Source organism: Phaseolus vulgaris, chromosome 9 (assembly GCF_000499845.2).
Source record: "Phaseolus vulgaris cultivar G19833 chromosome 9, P. vulgaris v2.0, whole genome shotgun sequence".
NCBI classification, from domain to species: Eukaryota; Viridiplantae; Streptophyta; class Magnoliopsida; order Fabales; family Fabaceae; genus Phaseolus; species Phaseolus vulgaris.
The window spans coordinates 37,720,531-37,743,668 of record NC_023751.2 but is presented as its reverse complement, the minus strand read 5'-3'; the positions used below and the strand labels follow the sequence as shown (position 1 = coordinate 37,743,668).

General features: G+C 30.5%; 1 protein-coding gene across 1 annotated transcript; it reads left to right on the top strand.

Moving 5' to 3' along the window:
- Positions 1-19,087: 19,087 nt before the first annotated feature.
- LOC137820205 (uncharacterized) lies at positions 19,088-20,228 on the top strand. Its single transcript, XM_068624139.1, has one exon. The coding sequence runs from the start codon at positions 19,175-19,177 to the stop codon at positions 20,009-20,011; it is 837 nt and encodes a 278-aa protein (XP_068480240.1). The 5' UTR covers positions 19,088-19,174; the 3' UTR covers positions 20,012-20,228.
- The last annotated feature ends 2,910 nt before the right edge of the window (positions 20,229-23,138 follow it).

The following is a 23,138-nucleotide window of genomic DNA, read 5'->3' as shown; positions in this document are numbered from 1 at the left end:
TTCACATTTTGACGGATAAACAAAAATATTATATATTTTTTTTATTTTTCATATCTATATAAAATCATTTAGTAATTGAGCATAAATTAATATCATCGATAAAATTCATCAATAATTAAAAATTATCGATTACCACAAATTAATCGGTAATTTTCTGTAAATAAATTAATAATTTCTTCAAGATATATTTTTTCTGATTTCTTATATAATTTTTTTTATCTATGATAGTTTATGTATTGTCAACTACTCTTTGTATTTTGATTTTATTCCTTCTTCCTATTTCTTTATTTGTGGTAGTTGAACAATTAATAGATACACGTATTCAAGATTCATTAAGATTGAAGTCATAAGAGCAAATTAGGAAAAAGAATAATGAAAGTAGATATAATTTTCAAAATGAGATAATTTATTTTTGAACAAATTGCAATGATAAAACTGTAGATGATTTGGTAGGGAAGGAGAACTTTTTATCCTTAAAAAACGTCTTTTATAAATTTCAACAGAAATAATGATTATGCTGTCATGTCCTTAACAATCATACGAGATTGTATAAGTAGTAAAAAAAGTTTAAGGGAATTTTTTCTAAAAATATTTCACAATACTTAACAAAATTGACAACTTCTTACTAGCTAGATTAATTTAATTAATTTACGAATGATGGTTGTTTTGTTAAAGAGATTAAATAATTTGTAAGGATCAATGTTAAAATTGAAAAAAAAAACTAAAACTAATTAATAAAGGAATTCAATAAAATTTCCTAAAATCTTATTAAAAAAATAAAAGAATATGTACTTCAAATTAGTTGAGAAGAATTTGAAAAAAAAATTAAATAATATTTGTAACAGCGTTTTTTTAAACACAAACACAGAGACATCACACACGGTTTCTTTCTTTTCTTTCTTCCTTATCTCCATTTCTCTCTAGATTTCTCCCTTCTCTCTTAATTTTCTCTCTCAATCTTCATCTATTTTAGAATCTGATCGGAACGCTGGCGAGTTAAGGAAAATTTCTATCCGATCAGATTTTCAAACAGAGTAAATTCATTTTTACTCTAAAAATCTTTTGTTATATATTTTTCCTTAGAATTTAGTCATCAATCTTGGTGGGGTCAGTTAAGAAGTTTAATCTTCTCAACTTATTCTATTATATACTGAATTTTTATTCTATTTGGATAACTTGCATTAGGCCCATAAATCTTGAAGCTTATCCAGACTGTGAGGAATAAAAATTCTAGAAGTTGCTTGGAAAGCAAACAATTATGGTAAGAGAAACTAAATTTAATTTTTAATAGCACCCTAGGATAGAAGATCTGAATAAGGAAGGGACGTGGTCCCAATATTCAATTTCTCTTGCAGGGATGTTGTGTGTTTATATATTGTGTTGTTTGTTTATATATTATTTAAATTTGTAAACATATTAGATTTTGATGGTTTAATATTCAATGTTGTTTTTTTATGTTAATTACGCTTTTGAATGTTGTGGATCGTGTTTGGAATGATATTGTATGATGAAATGATGTGGAATTGAATTCATACATTTGGGATAATGTATGGACTGATGTTTGCTGTGTATTAAGTATTGATGCCTATATGGTAACAAAGATATCTGAGCTTCACTGATGATCTAAGTCACATAGACTAAGATATCAGGTAGTCTGATGGGGGTTCATGCACACCGTGACATATGAAATGCACAACTTGAGTTGTATTGAACTTACCCTGATCCTTTCTATTGGATTCGCTGGTAATCTTTGGATCAGGTGTTAGTCTCTGGTAGGACTTACTTAATACGATTCTTCCAGAAGATGTGGTTTGTTGAATATTCTGGATGTGTAGATCCACGTGAGATTTATGTGATTGTTTTATGTTAGAATTTGAAGAAAATTGAATAATTGAGAAATTGATCATGTAATTTGATTTTCTCTTTTAATTTAATTACGTATATTATAAAATTTTATTTTCACTAGCTTACTCTTGTTTTTCGTGTTGTGTTTGAATTGCGATGACGGTACTATGTACACGAGCAGATGATCATACAGGTACAGGAGAGTCTTAAAGGTTTCAGAGTTTTATTCTGAACTACGAATATGTAAATATTTGTATTTCTATAAGTCATAATCTTGTAATAGAAATATTTTGCAAAACTCTAAGTTTGTATAGAAATAAGTAGAACATGTATTTAAATAGTTAGATGTTTTTCGGGGTATTGCAAGTTTTACTTTTATTTGTTTCATAATATATTAATCTGCAGTAATTTACAATTTCTATTTAATCTTAGTTTTATTAAATTTTCTTAAAATCATTTTAACTTAATTAATCGAGTCTTTAAGTTGGTTTTCAAGCTCTTGCCAATTTATACACTTTTAAAAATAGAGTGTGTTAAAAAATAATCATTATAAGAGAATTTTCAACAGATGAATTTATTCTGTAAACTGAATAATAGAAACCTAATATTCTGAATCCGAAATTGAAAGCATGTAAAGAAGAAGAAGAAGATATATATTGGGATTAAGATAATAGATATATTAAATAGACCATAAGAGTGATAACTCTACATTATTTATGGGTTTAGGGTTTATAACACAACAGAACATGAACATGTAGTAGATCATGCATGTTGCCCCTTTTATCAAACACAGATAAAATAACTAGTAATAACGTGGAACATAGTGGTTGTTTTTTGAGGCATTGAAGCCACCCTTGATAGTGCCACCGTTACCGTTACCGTTGAAAGTACCAGAATTATTGAAAACCTGTTCATCGAAGTGCTCAGAGTGGTTAATCCTGTTACGATTCCCAGCATTTTGGCCACTGTTGATGGTTGCACCCTTGAAGTCCTGGGGGCCACTGCCATGGTTGTTGAAGGCGTTTGAAGTACCATTGTTTGATGAGCCTTTCCCTGCTTGCTCAGCCTGAATCAGTTCCATGATTCTCTGCATCAAGTCTCCCATTCTGATGATGATCTTCTCTCTGCAACTCAACTTGTTTTGTGAATGGCCTTAGGGTTACCTTCTAACTCACCCAAGTATATATACATGCAAGCAGAGGAATCCAATTCTTTTCTGGTTTATGCAAAGTTATGGTAATATCACATTTTAGCAATTTGTGCCTCAACTAGATGGAGAATATATCCATTAATATCAAGTGTTGCAAAGAGAATATATCCATTTCGAATTCTACTCCTTTTGCAACTTGTCTTTAGATTGTTTGTTTCAAACTATTGGATAGACTAACTTTAATTAGGATAAATACAATAAAAAGTTTAAAATCTTTTTTTTTTTTTTATGGATCAAAAGAATAATATATATATATATATATATATATATATATATATATATAAAAGAAGTACTTATAATATATTTCTAGTTTGAATTGAATTGGGGATTGTTTATGTTTGTCGGTTGTTTTTTTATATTCATCTCTGAAATATTCTTATTAATTTTAATTTATTATTTATTGATAAAAAAAAATTCTCAGATACTATTCTCAATTTTTGAGAATTCTCTATGGTTGGCTTTGTATAATCTTGAAATATCTTAATTTAATTTTTTCATTTTTCTGATAAAAAAAGAAGTTGAAAACTAGAAAATCTTCGATTATATAAATCCAACACACAATTTGATACTTATGATATGTCTCTTATCTACAAAATACTGAAGAAAATAAGAGTATTTGGTGAACATAACCATGCTTTGAATGGAGCATATTTATAGATATTGCAGCAAAATTACTTTGTTGAATACAAGTTGTAACAATAGTAATAATACTTACAGAAATTTGTTGAGGAAAATTAGGAAGATAATTTTTTTTATAGGACAAAGAACAATTTTGGGACCGGAGACTTGATTTATAATTCGAGTATTAGGTCCTATTGCTGCTACCCATATTTGGAAAATACATATGCTTATTGCTGGTAGCATATGTATGTTTATAGTTTTAATTTTTTATTTATACAATTTTTTAACTTTTTTATATGGGTTGTGTATCTGTGTGGATGTCAGGGTCAGAGTAATGTTGATCCACGTCGATACACAATTGTCTTCGTGCCAGCAGCTACCTAATTCTCCAAGTCCTTCTTCTTTCCTACGCTCGTTCGTCCGGTCGGCGGGGTACCTGCGATTGCACTCTGACGCTCAAGTCAGTGCTAGTGTTTAGTTTAGTCTATCTGATATTATGAAAACGTACCTTTCCCCCTTTCAGAAGTTCCTTTTATAGGTTGACTTGGGCTTTGGTTCGTGTGGGCCAGGTAACCGGTTACTAAAAACATGCGTAGTGGTCCTTATGTTTAGTGTAGTGGCTTCCTGATATTAAGGAAGTGCTTCTCGAAGTGTCTCTAACTTATTCAACGCTAGTTGTAACCGTTTCCTTGCCACATATTTACTATATTAGATTATTTTAATGTATAGATTCGATCGTCCGGGGCCGATCGGTACACCTGCCCCCCAGGCTCGAGGACATGATTGGCCGAAGAGTCGTATAAGATGGACGAGACTTTCAAGACAGTGCTTGATAGCTGGCACATTAAATGTGTAGCAGAGACGTGACGTTTGGCAGAGCCATCATATTAGTATATACTGCTTCATCCAATGACTTCAACGGTGGGGATTTCGTGCCGTTTCGAATGCCAGATGGGTTTAGCCGTTGGATCATCTTTGATCCAATGGTGCTGGATGATTGATGGGGAAATTTTTCTCTCACTTCCTTGCCTATAAATAACACTTCATTTGCACGTAGAAGGGTTTACAAGCTTCTTCTACTATCTGAATTTCGCGCTATCTGCTCCGAGTGCCGAGTTCACTACAAGTTAGTCTCGTCGTCGAGTTTGCTTTAGTCAAGGTTAGTAATGTCATCCTCTGTAGAGTCTTCCTATAGTGTGGATTCATCCTTGACTCGTACTTCCTTTTGTTAGAAAAGATGGCTTTAAACTAGAGGGGGGGGGGTGGTGAATTGTTTAAAAGAGTTTTCGCAAACTTTTCTAAGCTAGAATGAATTTATCTTAGAAACCAATTGATTCAGCAATTCAGTTAGCCAAAACAGCAAGCAAAAGCTGTAATACCAGAAAAACAATCGGTTGTTTACACCAGTCAAACAACAAATAAACTGAATTTAAAGAGTTAGAAATAGAGAGATTGTACACAGTTGTTTATACTGGTTCACTCCAAACCAGAGCTACATCCAGTCTTCTCAGAAACCCTGAGGATATCCACTAAGCAATCACCACTTGATCACTTACACAATAACCAAGAGAATGACCTTGAACACCTCAAGAAACACACTCTCCTTGGCCAACACTAAGATTGCTGATCTTGAACACCTCAAGAACACACAACCAATCTCAGCAAACACAGAAACGAAATGTTCAACAGATTACAAAGATTACACTTGTTACAGATGAATATCTGAAATCAATACAAGTAGAATCCTATTCCAGCACCTTGATCAATCGCAAACTCTTAAGCAATCTCAGCACTTTGAAAAACTCTTTAGAAAAACTTTGTCAAAAGATTCTTAATTCTTAAATCTGTTTTTCTGAATTTATACAAAGATATAGTTTGTTATCAAATCTTAACAAACTCTTAAATTGCTTTAAAAGATTGGTCAAAGCATTTAATGACTGGAGCGTATTCAGTTAAATCATTTAAAGCTCAGTCAAACACAAAACAGTTTTTCTGTTATGGTTCCAAAACAAACAATCGGTTGTTTCCTCGAATCAATCGGTTGGTTTGGTACTTAATAGTTTCAACCATTCAAAAACAGTTTTCAATCTTTCTCAAAACACCTAAGTATAAACAATCAGTTGTTTCGACAAAACAATCGGTTGTTTCAACTTAGTTTGAAAAACATTTTACTTTGATAAGGATTGAGATGCTAATTGCTTGAGATTTAATACAAGGGTGGATTACAACATATAAACTACCCCAGAACAAAGCTTAAACCAACACAGCAACAACAAGCAAAGCAGAGGCTTCAACATCCTTCAAAGGATTTGGATTCTTCAAAACATTGAACATCACAAGGTTCAACACCTTTGGTAGTGCAAGTCAGTCATCGGACGACCCAAGCTATGATTGGATTGATCCGTCCGTCCTTAAAATTCCTACTAAAATTAGGTCTGCTGATGATTTGGATGAGTTCTTTTTTGTAAATAAGAACTTTCTAGAGTCTGACTGTCCGACTGAGGCATTGGCCGTGGACTTTTGCGGCGTAACCGATCGTGTATGTCACGATCGGGAGAATGCGCCGCACGACTTTTACTTTGTGTATAGCACATTCTTTTCTCACCTGAACATAACTTTTCCCTTCGACGATTTTACCATGAGAGTCCTTCGGATTCTTAATGTCGCACCTACCCAGTTGCATCCAAATTCGTGAGCAATTTTGCAAGCCTTCCGAATCTTGGGCCAAATATTTGGCCTTAACCCCACCCCCGAGTCGTTCCTGTATTATTATAATACCCACTCGACTACTCCTGTGGGCTGGTTGTCATTGTCCAGTCTGCCCGGGAATGTACGTTTTGCTGCTTTTACCACTTCCTATAAAAATTTTAAGGAATATTATTTTAAAGTTTTCGTTGAGCCGGACGGTCGAGACCTTTTTTATAATGCCGATGGAACCACCAAATTCCCTTTCCATTGGACTGAGAAACCTACCCCCCTTGACAACCGATTTTGGAAATCTTTATCCTCTTTCAACAAAGAAATATTGTTGATTGTAAACCAGTTGCCATGTAGACTTCCTACTCGAAAATTGATAGCTTTGTATGGGTCGTCCAAGAAATGGGAAGATCTAAATGGTACAAGTTTATTTGCTTTCGGTCATTCTGCTATTAGTTTTTAATGTAGTTTAATTTTACATGTGTTTTGCAGATATCATTTTCAAGATGGATCTGAGTTTGAGCAAGTTCATGAAGAGCCTGAAGAGGCAGGCTGAGGAGCGCAAAATCTCTATTGTTGTTGGGGTTGCGCCTCAACCGACCGCTATAGAAACTGTGTCGCCCGAGACCACTGTCGTTGCTCCGGTCGTGAGCAAGAAGAGAGGACGTTCGTTAAAGGCGCAACGACCGGAGGTGGGTACCTCATCCGGTAGGCCAATAAGTATGTTGGGTTTAGGGATGAGGATCGCTCCCACTATGCAATTTGATCTTCGACCGGAGGACGAAGGTATCTTGGCAGTTGTTCCCACTCTAGATTTGATTGAAGAGATGGTGGAACTCCAGTGCCGGGCGGTAGTGGTAAGTCGGGCTATTGGTGACGAACTCAAGAGGGCTGAGTCGGTCGTGATTCCCAAACTGAAACCCCAGCTTAACGAATCGACCCTCTCCTTGAAAAATGCCTTGGAGGCTGCTGACAAATGCCAAGAGCAGAGGCAGAGGGAGAATCGGCTGGCTTGTGAAGAACAAGAGGCCCTAAAGGCCACGCTAGGTGATGGTCGAACGGGACAACCTTATGAAAGAAAAAGTCGGGCTGACAACCGAGAAAGAATCCACTACAACAAAATCATGAAATTGAAATCAATTTTAGAAATAAAAAATAATTAGTTGTTATAGTGATTAAATTAGAGACAATTTTAGAAACTAAAAAAAACTTTTGGTTTATAAATTAGTTTATATGATTGTTAAATGATTTATAAATTGGTATCTAATTAACTACCAAAGTTTTTGCTACCAAATTTAGAATTTGAATGATTGGTAGTTAAAACCTTGTAACTAATTAAATATCAATTTAAAAATTATTTAAAAATAATAGAAACTAATTTTTTTGTTAATTTCTAAGATGGTTTCTAATTTAGTCACTATAACAACTAATTATTTTTTGTCTCCAAAATTGATTTCTATTTCATGATTTTCTTGGTGATCCTTTAATATGTCGTCTATTGTATATGTGTATTTATTAATTCTTCGGATTATTTAAATATTAGAAAGGTGATCTTTATATTTTGGTTCACTTTAAAATTTTATTCAAGAAGATCTTCTTAAAAAATGTACATGTATATATAGAGAAATAAAAGAAGTTTAGCAAAATATCTTGTTATTAAAGTAACAATGTGCAATAACTTTTTTTATTGAAAGGAAAATATATTTGTTGCACCACTGATAAATTTCAACTTTAACTTTACTTAGAATCGATCATTAAAAGTTAACGTAACATAAATCGATATTCAAACGTCAATACTAATAAATTTGTAGTAATAATTTTATAATTCATTATATGTATGGTGTAAAAATTTTATATTATTAATTAATTTATATGAACTTTTACTTATTAATGCAAAATTTTGATATTATTAATTAATTTATGTCAACTTTTACTTATTAATGTATGAAACAACGTTAAATGCTAAAAAGAATTCATAAATATCTTTGTTTATTTAATTTATTTATTGATGATAAAAAGAATATATTATTTGGTTTTTTAATATGAAAAAATGTTTTCATTGTTTCCAACTAACTTCTAATTATTAAGTAGCAGTTTGAGAAAAAAAAAATAGAGAAGTCCTTTGTTTATGTGTACGAGAAAATATAAATAAATATTTTTGTATACGTAACTGATTGAACAATTAACTTCTTCTTTTTTTGATGTCTTTTGCTTCTACCTTCCTTCGTTTTTAATTCTTAAACTTTTACTCTTAATCGAGAGTGTGTCTAAAAAAACTATTGTGATGCTCAAATAAATGTTCATTATTCCATGTATAATGAGTGTTATATTAATTATGTATTTTTACAATATTTCATGAGTTATAATGTGTAATGAATAAAAGTATAGATGCAAACAAATATTCTTAGTTTTTTGTTATTGGATTGCCTTAACATTATCTACTAATTAAGCCAAATGTACAGATTCTCGCAAAGAATCAAATTCTTTTCTGGTTTATGCAAAGTTATGATGACATGACATTTTATAAGAAGCTGGACAATAGGAGTTTCATAAAATATTATATATCTCTAATCTGAACCAGAAGCCGTTGGTGTCAGAAGAAGTTGTGCTTGAAGGTGAAGTTGTTGGAAAATATATCTGAATGATTTTAGCGTTGATTTATGTAACATTAAAAAATATAATATAATTATAGTCAGATGATTATACATCCCTTCTAATAAATCCAATAATAAAATTAATAAATAAATATTTAAAATTTATCTACAATTAATAAAGTTAGTCATTAAGGTGAAGAATATATATATCCATTAAGAAGTGTTATATAATTTGTAAAGGTCCATTGCAATTTGTGTGTCAGCTTGCATTACAATATACGAGGTTCAGACACTTTGCATTAAGACTTATGAGGTTTAGACACTTCTCTTAAATGGTGTATCCGTGTTGGATACATGTATTTGTGTCGACACTCCTACAACACTTATCGGTGAAGTGTTCAATTTAAAAAAAATATTTGTTGGATTTTTAAAAATTCTATAGCACAATTTTAACACAATTTTAAAAGATATAAATACAATAATTTTCTAAAACCGCAAATTTATTGTATAAATTTTTATTATGATTATAAAAATAAGGAACAAATTCTTTTGAATCAGTCATAAAAAATATCTTCCTTTTTTCAAAAGAATCTGAAATATATTTTGGCACATAAATATTTATTTTCAATTTATATAATTCAAAATTATATAATATATAGATATGTGTTCCCGTGTTCTATATTTTAAAAATTATACGTATCTCCATGTCCGTCCGTATCGTGTCAGTATCCATATCCGTATATGTGGTACATAGCTTAAGACTTATAGCATAATAACGTCATGAAAGCAACAATATCCACTAGTGCAAAATGGACGACAAACAAAACTTGATATAATTAGATAAATGCAATTAAGAATTGTATCAGAATCTCTTTTTCACAACTGGCGTGAGAAATATATACGATTTATGGATAGATCAAAACCTATGTGGGTACTCACGGAATAATTTGAGCTGCTAAATTCTTTTGTATGGCCTATTTTATATATATTTAAGGATTTGTTTATTGACATGTAGAATCTGATGAATTTGTGTAGATAGATCACGTGTTGAGTAAGTTTGTTCTAACTATTTTTTTTATAACGGTTAGGAAATTATGAAATGTTTCATTTTATTTATTTTTTATTGATAAAAAAAAAAGTCACAATCACGATTCACGATCAAGATAAAAAAAAAAAATTCGAAACTCTTCTTCTAATTATATGCATAGTTTTTTCATATAAATATTAGTCATATTGAATGAATAATATATTTATAAGTCTTAATTAATTATTAATTATCTTCTAAATCTTAATTAATATAATTCAATCTTTAAAATTCTTCTCAATTAATTTTAAATACCATAAAAAAATATAATTTTGATTAATTATCTTTTATATTTTAAATTTTAATTAATATTATTTAATTTTTTTTAAATTCTTCTCAACTAATTTGAAGTACATATTCTTTTATTTTTTTTAATAAGATTTTAGGAAATTATATTTAATTCCTTTATTAATTAGTTTTAGTTTTTTTTTTTCAATTTTAACATTCTGATCCTTACAAATGATTTAATCTCTTTAACAAAACAACCATCATTCGTAAATTAATTAAATTAATCTAGCTAGTAAGAAGTTGTCAATTTTGTTAAGTATTGTGAAATATTTTTAGAAAAAATTCCCTTAAACTTTTTTTACTACTTATACAATCTCGTATGATTGTTAAGGACATGACAGCATAATCATTATTTCTGTTGAAATTTATAAAAGACGTTTTTTAAGGATAAAAAGTTCTCCTTCCCTACCAAATCATCTACAGTTTTATCATTGCAATTTGTTCAAAAATAAATTATCTCATTTTGAAAATTATATCTACTTTCATTATTCTTTTTCCTAATTTGCTCTTATGACTTCAATCTTAATGAATCTTGAATACGTGTATCTATTAATTGTTCAACTACCACAAATATACTCATTGAAATTAATTAGACTTAATATAATTATTATAGTCAATAGTTCTATTTTAGAAAAAAAATTAAAAAATAGTTGTAGTTATTTTTAATGTATGTGTAAAAACATTAGATAATCTGAAAGGGAAAAGTAGTATTTTTTTAATAAATTTTTGAGAAAATACTAAAAATGTATATATATGTGTTATAAAGGAGAATGATAGAGTTGAATAGTTGTTTGGTTGGTGCAAATCCATGCTTGTGTTATCATGTTTTGTACTTGCTATTATCACCGGGCTTTCTTGTTCTTAGGAGAAAAAGGGTGGTTGCGGGAATTACTTTTTGACTGTTATCAATCTTGGTGTGGACTCTTTTTTGGGCTTGGAGGGCCTCTAGTTTCCTTTTTGTGGTTGGGGTTATGTTGGGTGTTTCCTCCTGTACTGCAACAATTTTCTCACTGCACCTCATCTTTCTTGTAAAAGACTATTTTACCCTTTTTTTAAAAACAACTTCTTCATTGCCCTTTTCTTGAATGTTTTTGGAATATATTTTCCATAACATATTTTATGAATTATGAATTTATCATTTCAGGTGTTCCAGGAATAGGATTTATCATCCTCCATCCTCCATAGCTTTGCAAATATTCTCCCAACCAACCTATGATATCAGTGTGTGATCTCTTTCCAATGTCCACATAAACCTCTTCTGAATACTAACACTACAAGAAAATCATGAAATAGAAACCAATTTTTAGAAACAAAAAATAATTAGTTGCTATAGTGACTAAATTAGAGACTAAAAAATTTTGGTTTCTAAATTAGTTTCTATTATTGTTAAATAATTTCTAAATTGGTATCTAATTATCTATCAAGGTTTTAACTACCACTTATTTAGATTTTAAATTTGGTAGCAAAAATCTTGGTTGCTAATTAGATACCAATTTAGAAACCATTTAACAATAATATAAACTAATTTAGAAACCAATTTTTTTTTAGTCTCTAATTTAATTATTATAATAACTAATTATTTTTTATTTTTAAAAATTAGTTTTTATTTCACGATTTTCTTATAGTGTAATAATTCTATTACACACCGGAGCTTTATAAAAAGAGAAGTAGAACCACGATAAGGCTGAAAAAACAAACTTAAGACACAATCTCCCCTTAAAAGAGAAAAAAAAGTCCATTCCAAGTACTTAGTCTCCTACTTATCTTATTCAAGATTGGCTCCCAAAACTCTTTTCCTCCTTGTTTATTCCAAATAAGTGAAAGTACCCTCATTAAAGGATAATTTAGCGATTTTGCATAACATTATATTCCTCACAATATTAATACCACCCTTATAAATAAGATTAATGTTTAACATTATGATAATTCAAGAGCATCTCATACATTTTCATTATTCGTTCTTATCTTCTTGGACATAGATTCTTGATCGTCGCGTTGGCATACCCATCGACCAAAGAAGTCACAACAACAATAATCTAGCAAGGTTTTTTTTTATTTTCATATAACATTTTTGTGTGTAAATGTGCGCAGAAGGTGGTGAGAACAAATCGAAGGTCCCAGAACAAAACCCTACTCGCATTTAATCGAACACATTCCAGTTATGGCTCTAGTCTAACCTAAATCTTCCTCAAACCTTCCTCATGTGATATATACAAACTCAGATATATAGAATGGGAACCGTTTATAGTAGATCTAGACAAACCAACCTACTAGGCCAATCCACTACCTTCCAAGCGAGCTCCAGTGGCACCAAAGCTCAGATGGGAGACAATTTTGAGGTTTCCATGGCAACCTGGAAAGGAGGTAAAGACACAAATGTTTGGTGTGTTCAATACATAACAAGTGAGACAAAGAAGCGCACTTGTCGTTTTATACTGGAGGCAAGTCGTGAAAACAAAAGTGTTAAGAGCATTAGTTTTATGCTAAGTGATGAATTCGATAATGATGTTAAATTGGTTTTGGATATCAAAAGGGTTGGACGTGATCGTCTGCATGGAGGGATAACAGCGTCTCGTTATTCTGGTGTGGGGAGCTTCAGGCCAATGTTGTTTGAAAGGGAGGTGCAAGATCTCTGTATAGAGACGCATGTTACACCGTACGGTTGGTCACAACAAGGAGGTCTTGTTGTGCTGGAGAAGAAGAAATTGCTATACTCTCACGATGCTTTCATGGTGACTGTGGCGCACTACTATATCAGCGATGAAATAGGTGTTTCTGTTGCAGCCAAAGTTCGTCGCAGTAGAGATCACGGTTTTGTTGTTGAAGTGGAGGGTCCTTTCGTACATCCAGGTGCTGATCTGTTTAAGGTTGTTGAACAAACATGTCGCAGTGGTGTATGGTCGCCTGGTGCGTGTTCTCATTGCAACAATGGAGCCAGCAGCGGCAACGGCTCATCCTTGAGCGACAAGCAAATAAGTGAAATCCTGAAACGTCTTCCTTCCTTCGGAAGTGTGGGAGACCAATTCACAGGCATTATCAATGCCGCTGGCTACACTAATGGTTTTCTAAATAATTGTGTCATCTTAATAGATTTTAAGTAGATTAGGTGTTGTCTGTGGGGTTTTCTTCTCTAGTCCCACTTTCATCTTTATTTTTCACCAAAACTTCTATCATACTACTTATTCTTCTTTTCTTGTGTTTGTGTGAAACCAAATATCTTCAATCAAGTTTTTCTATTTTCTATTCATCAATTATCTATTCATCAAGTTGAGGTGTTTGATATGTCTATTTGGATTTTGAGATAGAAAGTCATTATCTTTTATCATATAATCTACCTTTATTTATACTTTTCTACTGGATTTTATGATTTATGAAAATTAACACGAATCCAATAATTTTTTAATCATACTTTATTATTCTTAATTTTTTTTTCACTTTAATTAACCGTTGAGAAACATACCAGAACGTACGAACCGGTATATTAATATACCGGAATATACAAACCGGTTTGTAAAGGTGCACGAAATGAACAATTCAATATATATAATGAAAACAAAAAAAATAGTGATAAAAGCACACAAAACTCATCTCAACTAGACTTCACTACCTCTGGCCACCACTTACAGCCACCACTTACAATCATAAACACCAACAACAACCCACAAACAACAACACAATGAAGGGAAAAGTTCAAAATGAAGAAAAAGTGACTCGGACAAAGTAAAAACTCTCAAATATACTATCAAGGGTATATTTTCCATTTAAAAATTATATGGAGGTGCAAGAAGGAGACATTGAGGTGTAAGGAGAATTTGCTCACAAAAATGAGACCAAACGCCCTCAAACCCAAAAAACACCCTAAAATATAACTGAGTGTTTCTTCTTGTACCCCTACATTCTTTGAAATATTTACCTTTAACAGTTTTAGATAATTTTGGAATAGGGTGTTCCATAAGTAAAAGGTGTTCCTGGAATAGAGATACCATATTATGAATTATTAATTATGGAGGATGGGGGCTGGGTATTAGAGATACAAGAGCTTTTAACAGTGCTTTGTTAGTAAAATGAAGGTGGCGGATGGTGAGTGGTAATCAAAGCAAGTGGAAAGACATTTTGATGTCCAAATACGGTATGAAAATGGATTGGAGGCAAACATCAGTGAAATTTCAATCACGATGGTGGAGAGACCTGTGTATTGTCTATGGAGATGGAGAAGAAGACTACTGGTTTCAAAAAGCAATTCGATGGAAAATTGGATCTGGGGATAAAGTAAGATTTTGGGAGGATGTTTGGGTTGGTACAAATAACCTTGCCAACATGTACCCTAGGCTATACTCCTTGTCATTGGATCAAGTTTTGACAGTGGGAGAGGTAGGTAGGTGAGAAGAGTTTGTGTGGCATTGGAGACTGAGGTGGAGGAGGGTAAGGTACGACTGGTAATCTGAAAAAGAACTTGAATTACTAAGCTATATATCTAGGGATGCTCTAGATAAGGAGAAATTAGACAAAGTAGTTTGGGCAAAGGATATCTCAGGGGAATTCTCAGTTAAATCAAATTTTGTATGTTTGGCTAATTGTGGGAGTGGCCCAGGTGATGGCGTTTTTAATCAGTTGTGGCAGAGTAAAGCACTGCCTAATGTGTTAATTACTGCCTGGAGAATTCTCTTGTATAGATTGCCAACAAATCCAATCTTACAAGAAGAGGAGTGGAAGTGAGATTGATGAGTTGTGTGCTCTATCAAGCTTCATTAGAGTCTGCTCAACACTTATTTTTAGAATGTACATTTGCACAACGAGTGTGGTCTATTTGCCTTAAGTGAATATGAGTACTCTTCGTCCAACATAAGGACTTGAAGTGCCATTTCGAGAGTTTTCACCTAACTTTCTTGAGTTTCAAGCATAATCAGGTTTGGAGAGGGGTGTGGGCGACAATTGTAAGGGGTATTTGGGAGCAAAGAAATTCGATTATCTTTAAGCAAAGGGTAGCGGACGCAGATGAAACTCTCCATTCGACTCAATTGAGGTCATGGTTATGGATGAAGTACAGGGTACATTCTTTCAATTATGCTTATTCTAATTGGCAATTGAATCCTGTCATTTGCATTAAAAGTTGTTGCTAAATCTTGAATGGTGGAAGGTCAGGGGTTTATAGGGGGTTATGTAGGTTACAACTTGGTGTGTTGTTGTTGAAGTACTTAAGATGGGGTAGTAATGTGTCATCCTTGGTAATGTTGTTGGTGATTAGATTTTGTAGAATGGAAGTGTGGAAGGATGGTGAGTTTTTGCAGGAAGAATAGGTTTGGTAGAGATGGTGAGGAGATGAGCAAAACCTGCTGCATAATTATATAGCGATTTTCTGGTACATGTGAGTTAAGAGTGGGAGGATTTCAGTTTGAAAGAAGTGTGTACAGTCCACTCCTTAACCATATGGTTGTTCATATCTGGTATGGGTTTTATAAGTTTTGTTTTGGAGACTACAAGGTTCAATACTGATGGAAGAGACCCCAACACCAACTCTATTGAAAGGCCACCAACATGTCAAATGGAGTCAACCACTAGAGTTATGGTCAAGATGAACCAAGGGGACGCATTTTACTAGAGTTATGGTCAAGATGAACCAAGATGACGCATTTTACATGCCATAAACTCTAGTATAGAGTTGCATTTTATTTCTTGTCAAAAATTAGCATAGGAACTTTATTTGTAATTTTTCTTAAAATTTGGCACCTAAAACACCAACCTAGGTAAACTTAGAATTTCTAAAAACCTCTAAATTTACCTAGGCCGGTCTAGAAAGCCCATGGAGGGGGTGAGCATACAAACTAGACACACCCCTCCTCATGTGCTCATTTAGGCTCCACTTTTGGGAGGGAATTTATTTGAATTTTCCTACACTTTCTTTTGAATTTCCAATCCTCTAAACACTATAAATAAGAGGGCTTGACTCATGTATTTGCAAGATTAATATACTTAGTGAATTGTTGTCAATTTGTGCCAATTTCAATTATTGCCCAAAACCTCTTAGGTTAGGCTATTGATCTTCACAAATTTCCCCTTTCCAAGTAGAGTTGGCCTCACTACTCTCAATCCCTACCTTTTATGCACCTTCAAGAGAGTTATTTGTTTACTCTCTATGGTGATTAGCAACAGAGTGTTTGTATAAGGGTTGAGACACCTTTTAAGTGTCTCCTTTTAATTCATTTATTTTGTGCCGATAAAAAAAAGATCCACTTCGTATATAACATTCTTTTACCAATATTCAACATAAGCAAACACAACAAATAATGCACTACTAATTAATAAATAATCAATAATAACACATGTATTTTTATAATTAAATTTTTATAAAATTAAATTTGATATTAATAAAGTTATAGAGATTGAAAATAAATTTAAATCTAATGAAATTGTTGTTATCTATGTAGCACAAATATTGATACAACACAGACACGGAAATACGTATAATCTTTAAAATGTAGGACATGGGGATACAAATTTATATATTATATAATTATGAATTATATAAATTGACAATAAAGACAATAAATATTTATTTTATAAATTGTATACGGGTTGGGATACCCCTAAAGTATCCCCCTTTAATTATTTTATTCATATTGCTGATAAAAAAAGACAATAAAGATTTATGTGCACTATGTTTCAAAAAAAATTTGGAGCATAAATGACTAGTTCAAAAGAATTTGTTCCTTATTTTTATAATCATAATAAAAATTTATACAACAAATTTGAGTTTTTAGAAAATTAATGTATTTCTCTTTTTTAAAATTGTGTTAGAGTCGTGCTAAAATTGTCAGAAATACAATAAATATTTTTTGAATTGTACATTTCACCGATACTGTGTCCTATAAAAAATCATAGAGTCTCAATGTCTGATACGTGTATCCAACATGGACACGCTATTTAAGAGGAACCTACTATCATATATTACACTATAAAATGTAGATTAAAAAGTTCTTAAATTTTTTCTAAAGAAAGTTCATACCAACCAAAGTAAATTCAATAGATAAACAATAGTTATATACGAAACTTATTTGTCAAACGTTCAACTCCATTCCCACTTTTTTATGTGGATATTAAAAAAGAGGGATAAAAATAAAACAAAGGAATAAAAAATATCATAAATAATATGATGAAAAAGTAATACAGATATGAATAAAGACACCATAATATCCTTCTACCCGAAATGGGGTAAGTAAGAGAGCTAAGAAGAAAAATAGAAACTGTAGAGAAAAAATTGCATATAAACTTGTTAGAAAAGAAATAAATAAATAAAAAATAAAAAAACATTAAATTATAAGAAAAAGTTTACTTTAAAAAAAGAATATAATTAAAATATTAATTTATTGAGTTATTAAATGAACTTTTCAGTAAGCATATATTATTCATTGTTGCAGCACTAGATAATGAATAAATTCTCCAAGACTTTCGGTTTAATTATTTTTTTTTATTTGTTTTCATAAATTAAGAATTAACTATGAAATCAAATAATTTTTATATATTGATCTGATAAAATAAGTATGACATGTTCAATATATTCATTTTGTAATATATCTTTATAATATATATATATATATATATATATATATATATTTAAGCTAATTAAATGTTAGATTAAAAGTAAGCATATAATTGGAAAATAATAATTTTTTTATTTATGTACTTCTTAGGCCATATATTTGATACCTTGGAATAACTTTTAGATTATATAGTGTTGAAGAAAAAATGAATATACAGTCCAAAATAATAAATACATAAATATGAACTACTTAAAGATTAAATGAGAAAAATGTAAAAAAAAATAAAAAAATAGAAAAGAATAAAACTTTGATATGAACGAATAACTTTTAGACTCCAGTGTTCCATTAAAAAAAGCATATATACTCTCCAAAACTCTTATATCCAACAATATGAATATGTTCCTAATATACCCTAGCCACTATAAAATGTTTTTATTCTGTTTATATTCATTTTAAAAAACCCAACTCTTCCATTCTCCTTCATTGCTCCTCTTGCCTTCATTGCCATCATATTCTCCAATATTATTCTCTATAATGATTTGCTCATTAAAAAATAAATATTTCTATAATACTTAGAGCAAAGGTTCTATGATTTTATAATATATAAATATAGTGCCGCTAGTGCTCACAGTAAAAAAAATAAAAATATACTTTTTTTTAATTGTTTACAAAAATATTCTTACACTATTAAAAAATTATTAAATAAAAACCAATTTTAGATAAAAAAAAATAATTAGTTACTATATTGATTAAATTATTTACTATTTTTAGAGACTAAAAAATTATTGATTTTTAAATTAATTTCTATTATTGATAAACAATTCTTAAATTGGTATCTAATTAGCTACCAAGTTTTAACTACTAATTGTTTAGATTCTAAATTTGGTAGAAAAACCTTACTTACTAATTAGATATCATTTTAAAAACTATTTATCAATAATAAAAATTAATATAGAAAAACCAATTTTTTTTTAATCTCTAAAATAGTATCTAATTTAGTTATTATAACAACTAATTATTTTTTATCTCTAAAATTGATTTCGATTTTCTTCTAATCACAAACTCATTTTTATTTATTTAATTATTTACTAATAAAAAATTAATTTTAATATAAGTAGTGTTCATTTTATATATAATATATTTTTATACTTCAAAGGTTTTATTTACTGTTTTTTCTCGAGTACTTAAAATCTCATATATATATAATTATGTAGCCATGAAAATACTGAGACTGATTCCAAGTGCTCATGGCTCTGCTATAACCTTCTTTGTCCAAATTTAGTTACTGGTATAGACAATGGGAACTGGTTACAGTAGTCACACTAACCTTGGAAGCGAATGTAGTTCTTATGATGCGGGTGAGTCAGGTAGCATAGTACGTTTGGGAGACTCATTTGAAGTTTTAATGAGCCATAACAAAAATGACCACACAGAAGTTTGGGGTGTGCAATACAATACAAGTGATCAGAAAAAGAACAACTGTCGTTTTAGTCTGGCGGCAAGCCATGACAAAAATGGTGTTGAGAGCATAGAACTCGGATTACGCGACCATGCTGACAACAAAACCGATTTCACCTTGAATATCACAAGGATTGGTCGTGTTGGTCTCCAAGGAGGGATAAGTGGCATCATTTCTTGTAATGGCACAATGTCGTTCACAAGGGCAAAACAAGATCACACAATAGAGACAACCATTGTTCCTTCTGGTTGTTCCTTCAGAGAGGGTCTTTTTGTTCTTGAAATGAAGAAAAAGGTTAACAGTGAGCATGCTTATATGGTGAATATGGCACACTATTATGTCACCAAAGATGTTGGTCTTTCTGTTGAGGCCAAAATTTATCGCAGTAAAAAGTGTTTTAGAGTTGAAGTGGAGGGTCCTTTCATCCACCCCAGTGATGAGTTGCGTTGGCTCCTTGTGAAAACACGTAGAACTGGTATTTGGTCACGTAGTGCATGTTCTCATTGTTACGTAGCAAAGGCTAAAAGTGGAGAATCGAATTCATCTTTGAAAGCAAAGCCAAGTGGTTTCTCCAGCAGTATCAAGCAACAATACAACAGAGGCCTTATCAATTCAAGTGGATACACTACAGGTTCTCTAAATAATTCTGTATTCTTCATAGACTGTAATTTTTAAACTGCTGTTTTTGGGAAATATATGAGGTGTGCAAATATTTTACTTAATGTATTTAAAGATCAAGTATTGAAATAAGAGAGCTTGGTACTGGAAGTTATGTACAAGCAAATTGATTGTTGGAGTTGGCACAAATCTCTGCAACAGGGATTATGATGTTGTATCTGTAGAAAGTAATTTTCCTACTATCCTACAATTAATAACAAGTATGTTTTAGTGTACAACTTTTGTAGATGAAAACAAGGATGATTAATGATTGAATTTTTAAAAGTTTAGGGTAAATTACTTTAAGATAAACATTCTGTTTGGTTTTGAGTTACACATTCTTCTACTTTAACTGGTTTTTTATTTATTGATTTGTATGAGATTGATTAAATAATGTAATTTTGTCGAATAATACTAACTAATGTGTTATGAAGATTAACAAGATATATAAGGATTGAATCATTCTGATTCATATTTAATTTATTGTTTATTATTGAATAAAAACCTTTAAGATAAACATGATTTTCATTTTTTTTTACCATGATTTTCATTAAGAAGTGTGTATATCGGGATATGGGTAATACGTTTTTAAAACTTAAAAGTGCAACAATATGAATATGTTGCTAATTTATGTTAGAAAATTATTGATATAGATTTGTGGGGTCAAGCAAAAGCATTGGATTTGCTTTCTTGCATCTATATATTGGCTTAGTTCTTGGTAACAATAAGGTATAGTACAAACACGAAGTCAACTTTTTTGGTTTTCTTTATACATTTATTTATTTTTACTTTTCACTTATTCAAATAATTTAAAACCAATCATACTCGAAAGAATACTTAATAATATTTAACTTTGATTTTTAAAATATTAAAAAAAAATTAAAATGAATGACTTCTTATGATTTTTGAAAGTTGGGACTTTAATTATGATTCCTTTAATTTCAGGAAAAGTCTTTCAAAACTCTCTTAAATACCATGAGTTTCAAAACATTCTTAAATAATTCATTAATCTTTAGTTTTGACTGAGTTTCTGACCTAAATGACAATGTTTAATATATTTAAATTTGAATGTTAGGAATAGATTTGAAATGTTAATTACTATCAACATCTAACCGTAATATGATAAAGATTTTTTTTAAATATGCGAGAAATTGATATTTAGGAAACTCTTTTAATACTTTTATATGCGAGAAATCGATATAAATGAATTTTATATGAACATCAATATCAATCAAATGATAGAATATTACTATGTTTTTATTTATTTAAATTTCATGCAAACTATTGTCAATATCAAATTAAATTATTGTACATATTCTTATACTTAGTAAATGTAACTATCACTACAAGACAATCATGAAATATAAACTAATTTTTAGATACAAAAAAATAATTAGTTGCTACAGTGACTAAATTAGAGACTAAATTTTTTTTTTCTAAATTAATTTCTATTATTGTTAAATAGTTTCTAAATTGATGTCTAATTAGCAACCAAAGTTTTTGCTACCAATTATTTAGATTCTAAATTTTGTAGCAAAAACATTGGTCGCTAATTAGACACCAATTTATAAACCATTTAACAATAATAGAAACTAATTTAGAAACCAAAATTTTTGTAGTCTCTAAAACGATATCTAATTTAGTCACTATAGCAACTAATTATTTTTTGTCTCTAAATATTGATTTTTATTTCATGATTTTCTTTTAATGTATTCAGATTCTAAATAATTGTTTCTTGTGGATTCGATATCCGTTCTTATAAACAAATTGTTATTTCTGACTCGATAAAAATCATAACACTTCCTATTTTTACATACTACCATATTATGGTGGTGCAGCAAATGTGGTGAACATGAGAGAGGTGCAGTGTTAGTTTATCTCATGGGTTTAAATTTGTGCTATAATTGTTCATACATGACTCTAAATGAAGCTTGTTAGAAAAGGTTAGGAAATAGAAAGTAGGGAATGCAAATGCTCTGCTTTTTGCTCTGTCCATTCTTTGTTCATGAAAAATCCTTGCTGTATTTTCTGGTTTAATGCTAGCAAAAGTTTGGGAAGGGTTATGTTTTTGTTTTGCAGATTTGACCATATGTCATTGCAGCACCTACCACTCATGCAATTGGAGTTAGTCTGCATCAACAAAGTTCACATTTTGGAAGAGTGTTGGATTTGTAGCTATAAAGAAGGTAAGGAAAGTAGTAGAGGAGGCAATGGACCAAATGGAAGACTATTGCAGAGAATAAATAGCACGAGACTTTTTAGTGATACAAAATGAGCAATGGAAGTAATACCTAAACAATAGAAAATAGAGCAAAAAGATAATGACACCAAGAATTTTAAAAGTGGACAAATTTCATCAACTTCACTGCAAGAAAATCATGAAATAGAAACCAATTTTTAGAAACCAAAATAATTAGTTACAATAGTAATTAAATTAGAGACCATTTTAGAAACTAAATAAAATTTTGATTTCTAAATTAGTTTATATTATTGTTAAATAGTTTCTAAATTGGTATCTAATTAGCAACCAAGATTTTAGAGACCAAATTTAGAAACTAAATAATTGGTAGTTAAAACCTTGGTTGCTAATTAGATACTAATTTAAAAACTATTTAACCATAATAGAAACTAATGTAAAAACCATTTTTTTATTTAGTTTCTAAAATGGTATCTAATTTAGTTACTATTGCAACTAATTATTTTGGTCTCTAAAAATTGGTTTCTATTTCATGATTTCTTGTAGTACTTGAAGAGTAAAATTCACAGAACTTAATCCATAAAATATCTCTAATATAAAAGCAGAATTACAATATTGATTTCTCTTATTTTTTTTTTTATAATCTTACTCAATAAAAATATAATACAATTTATCTCTAGAATCTCACTACATCCTTTCGGGCAAGAAAAATTGTCCTTATTATACCATCCCAGGTTTCTTTCTATAAAAGAAATAAAATCAAAATATGACTCTAATCTTATTTTCACTTCTTTAAGTCGACTTAAATTCAATTCTTTTTACAAAAATAGATGTGGTATTTGCTTTCATTTGTATAGTTTGGTTTCACGAGTTTATCCTAATTTTATCGTGATTTCTTTTCTATTCTACTCTATACGTTCTCTGCATGTCAATCTTATTGGAAAAGAA

Excerpts from the sequence above, each read along its gene's own strand:
- LOC137820205 (XM_068624139.1), top strand. The coding sequence starts at position 19,175 with ATGGGAACTGGTTACAGTAGTCACACTAACCTTGGAAGCGAATGTAGT.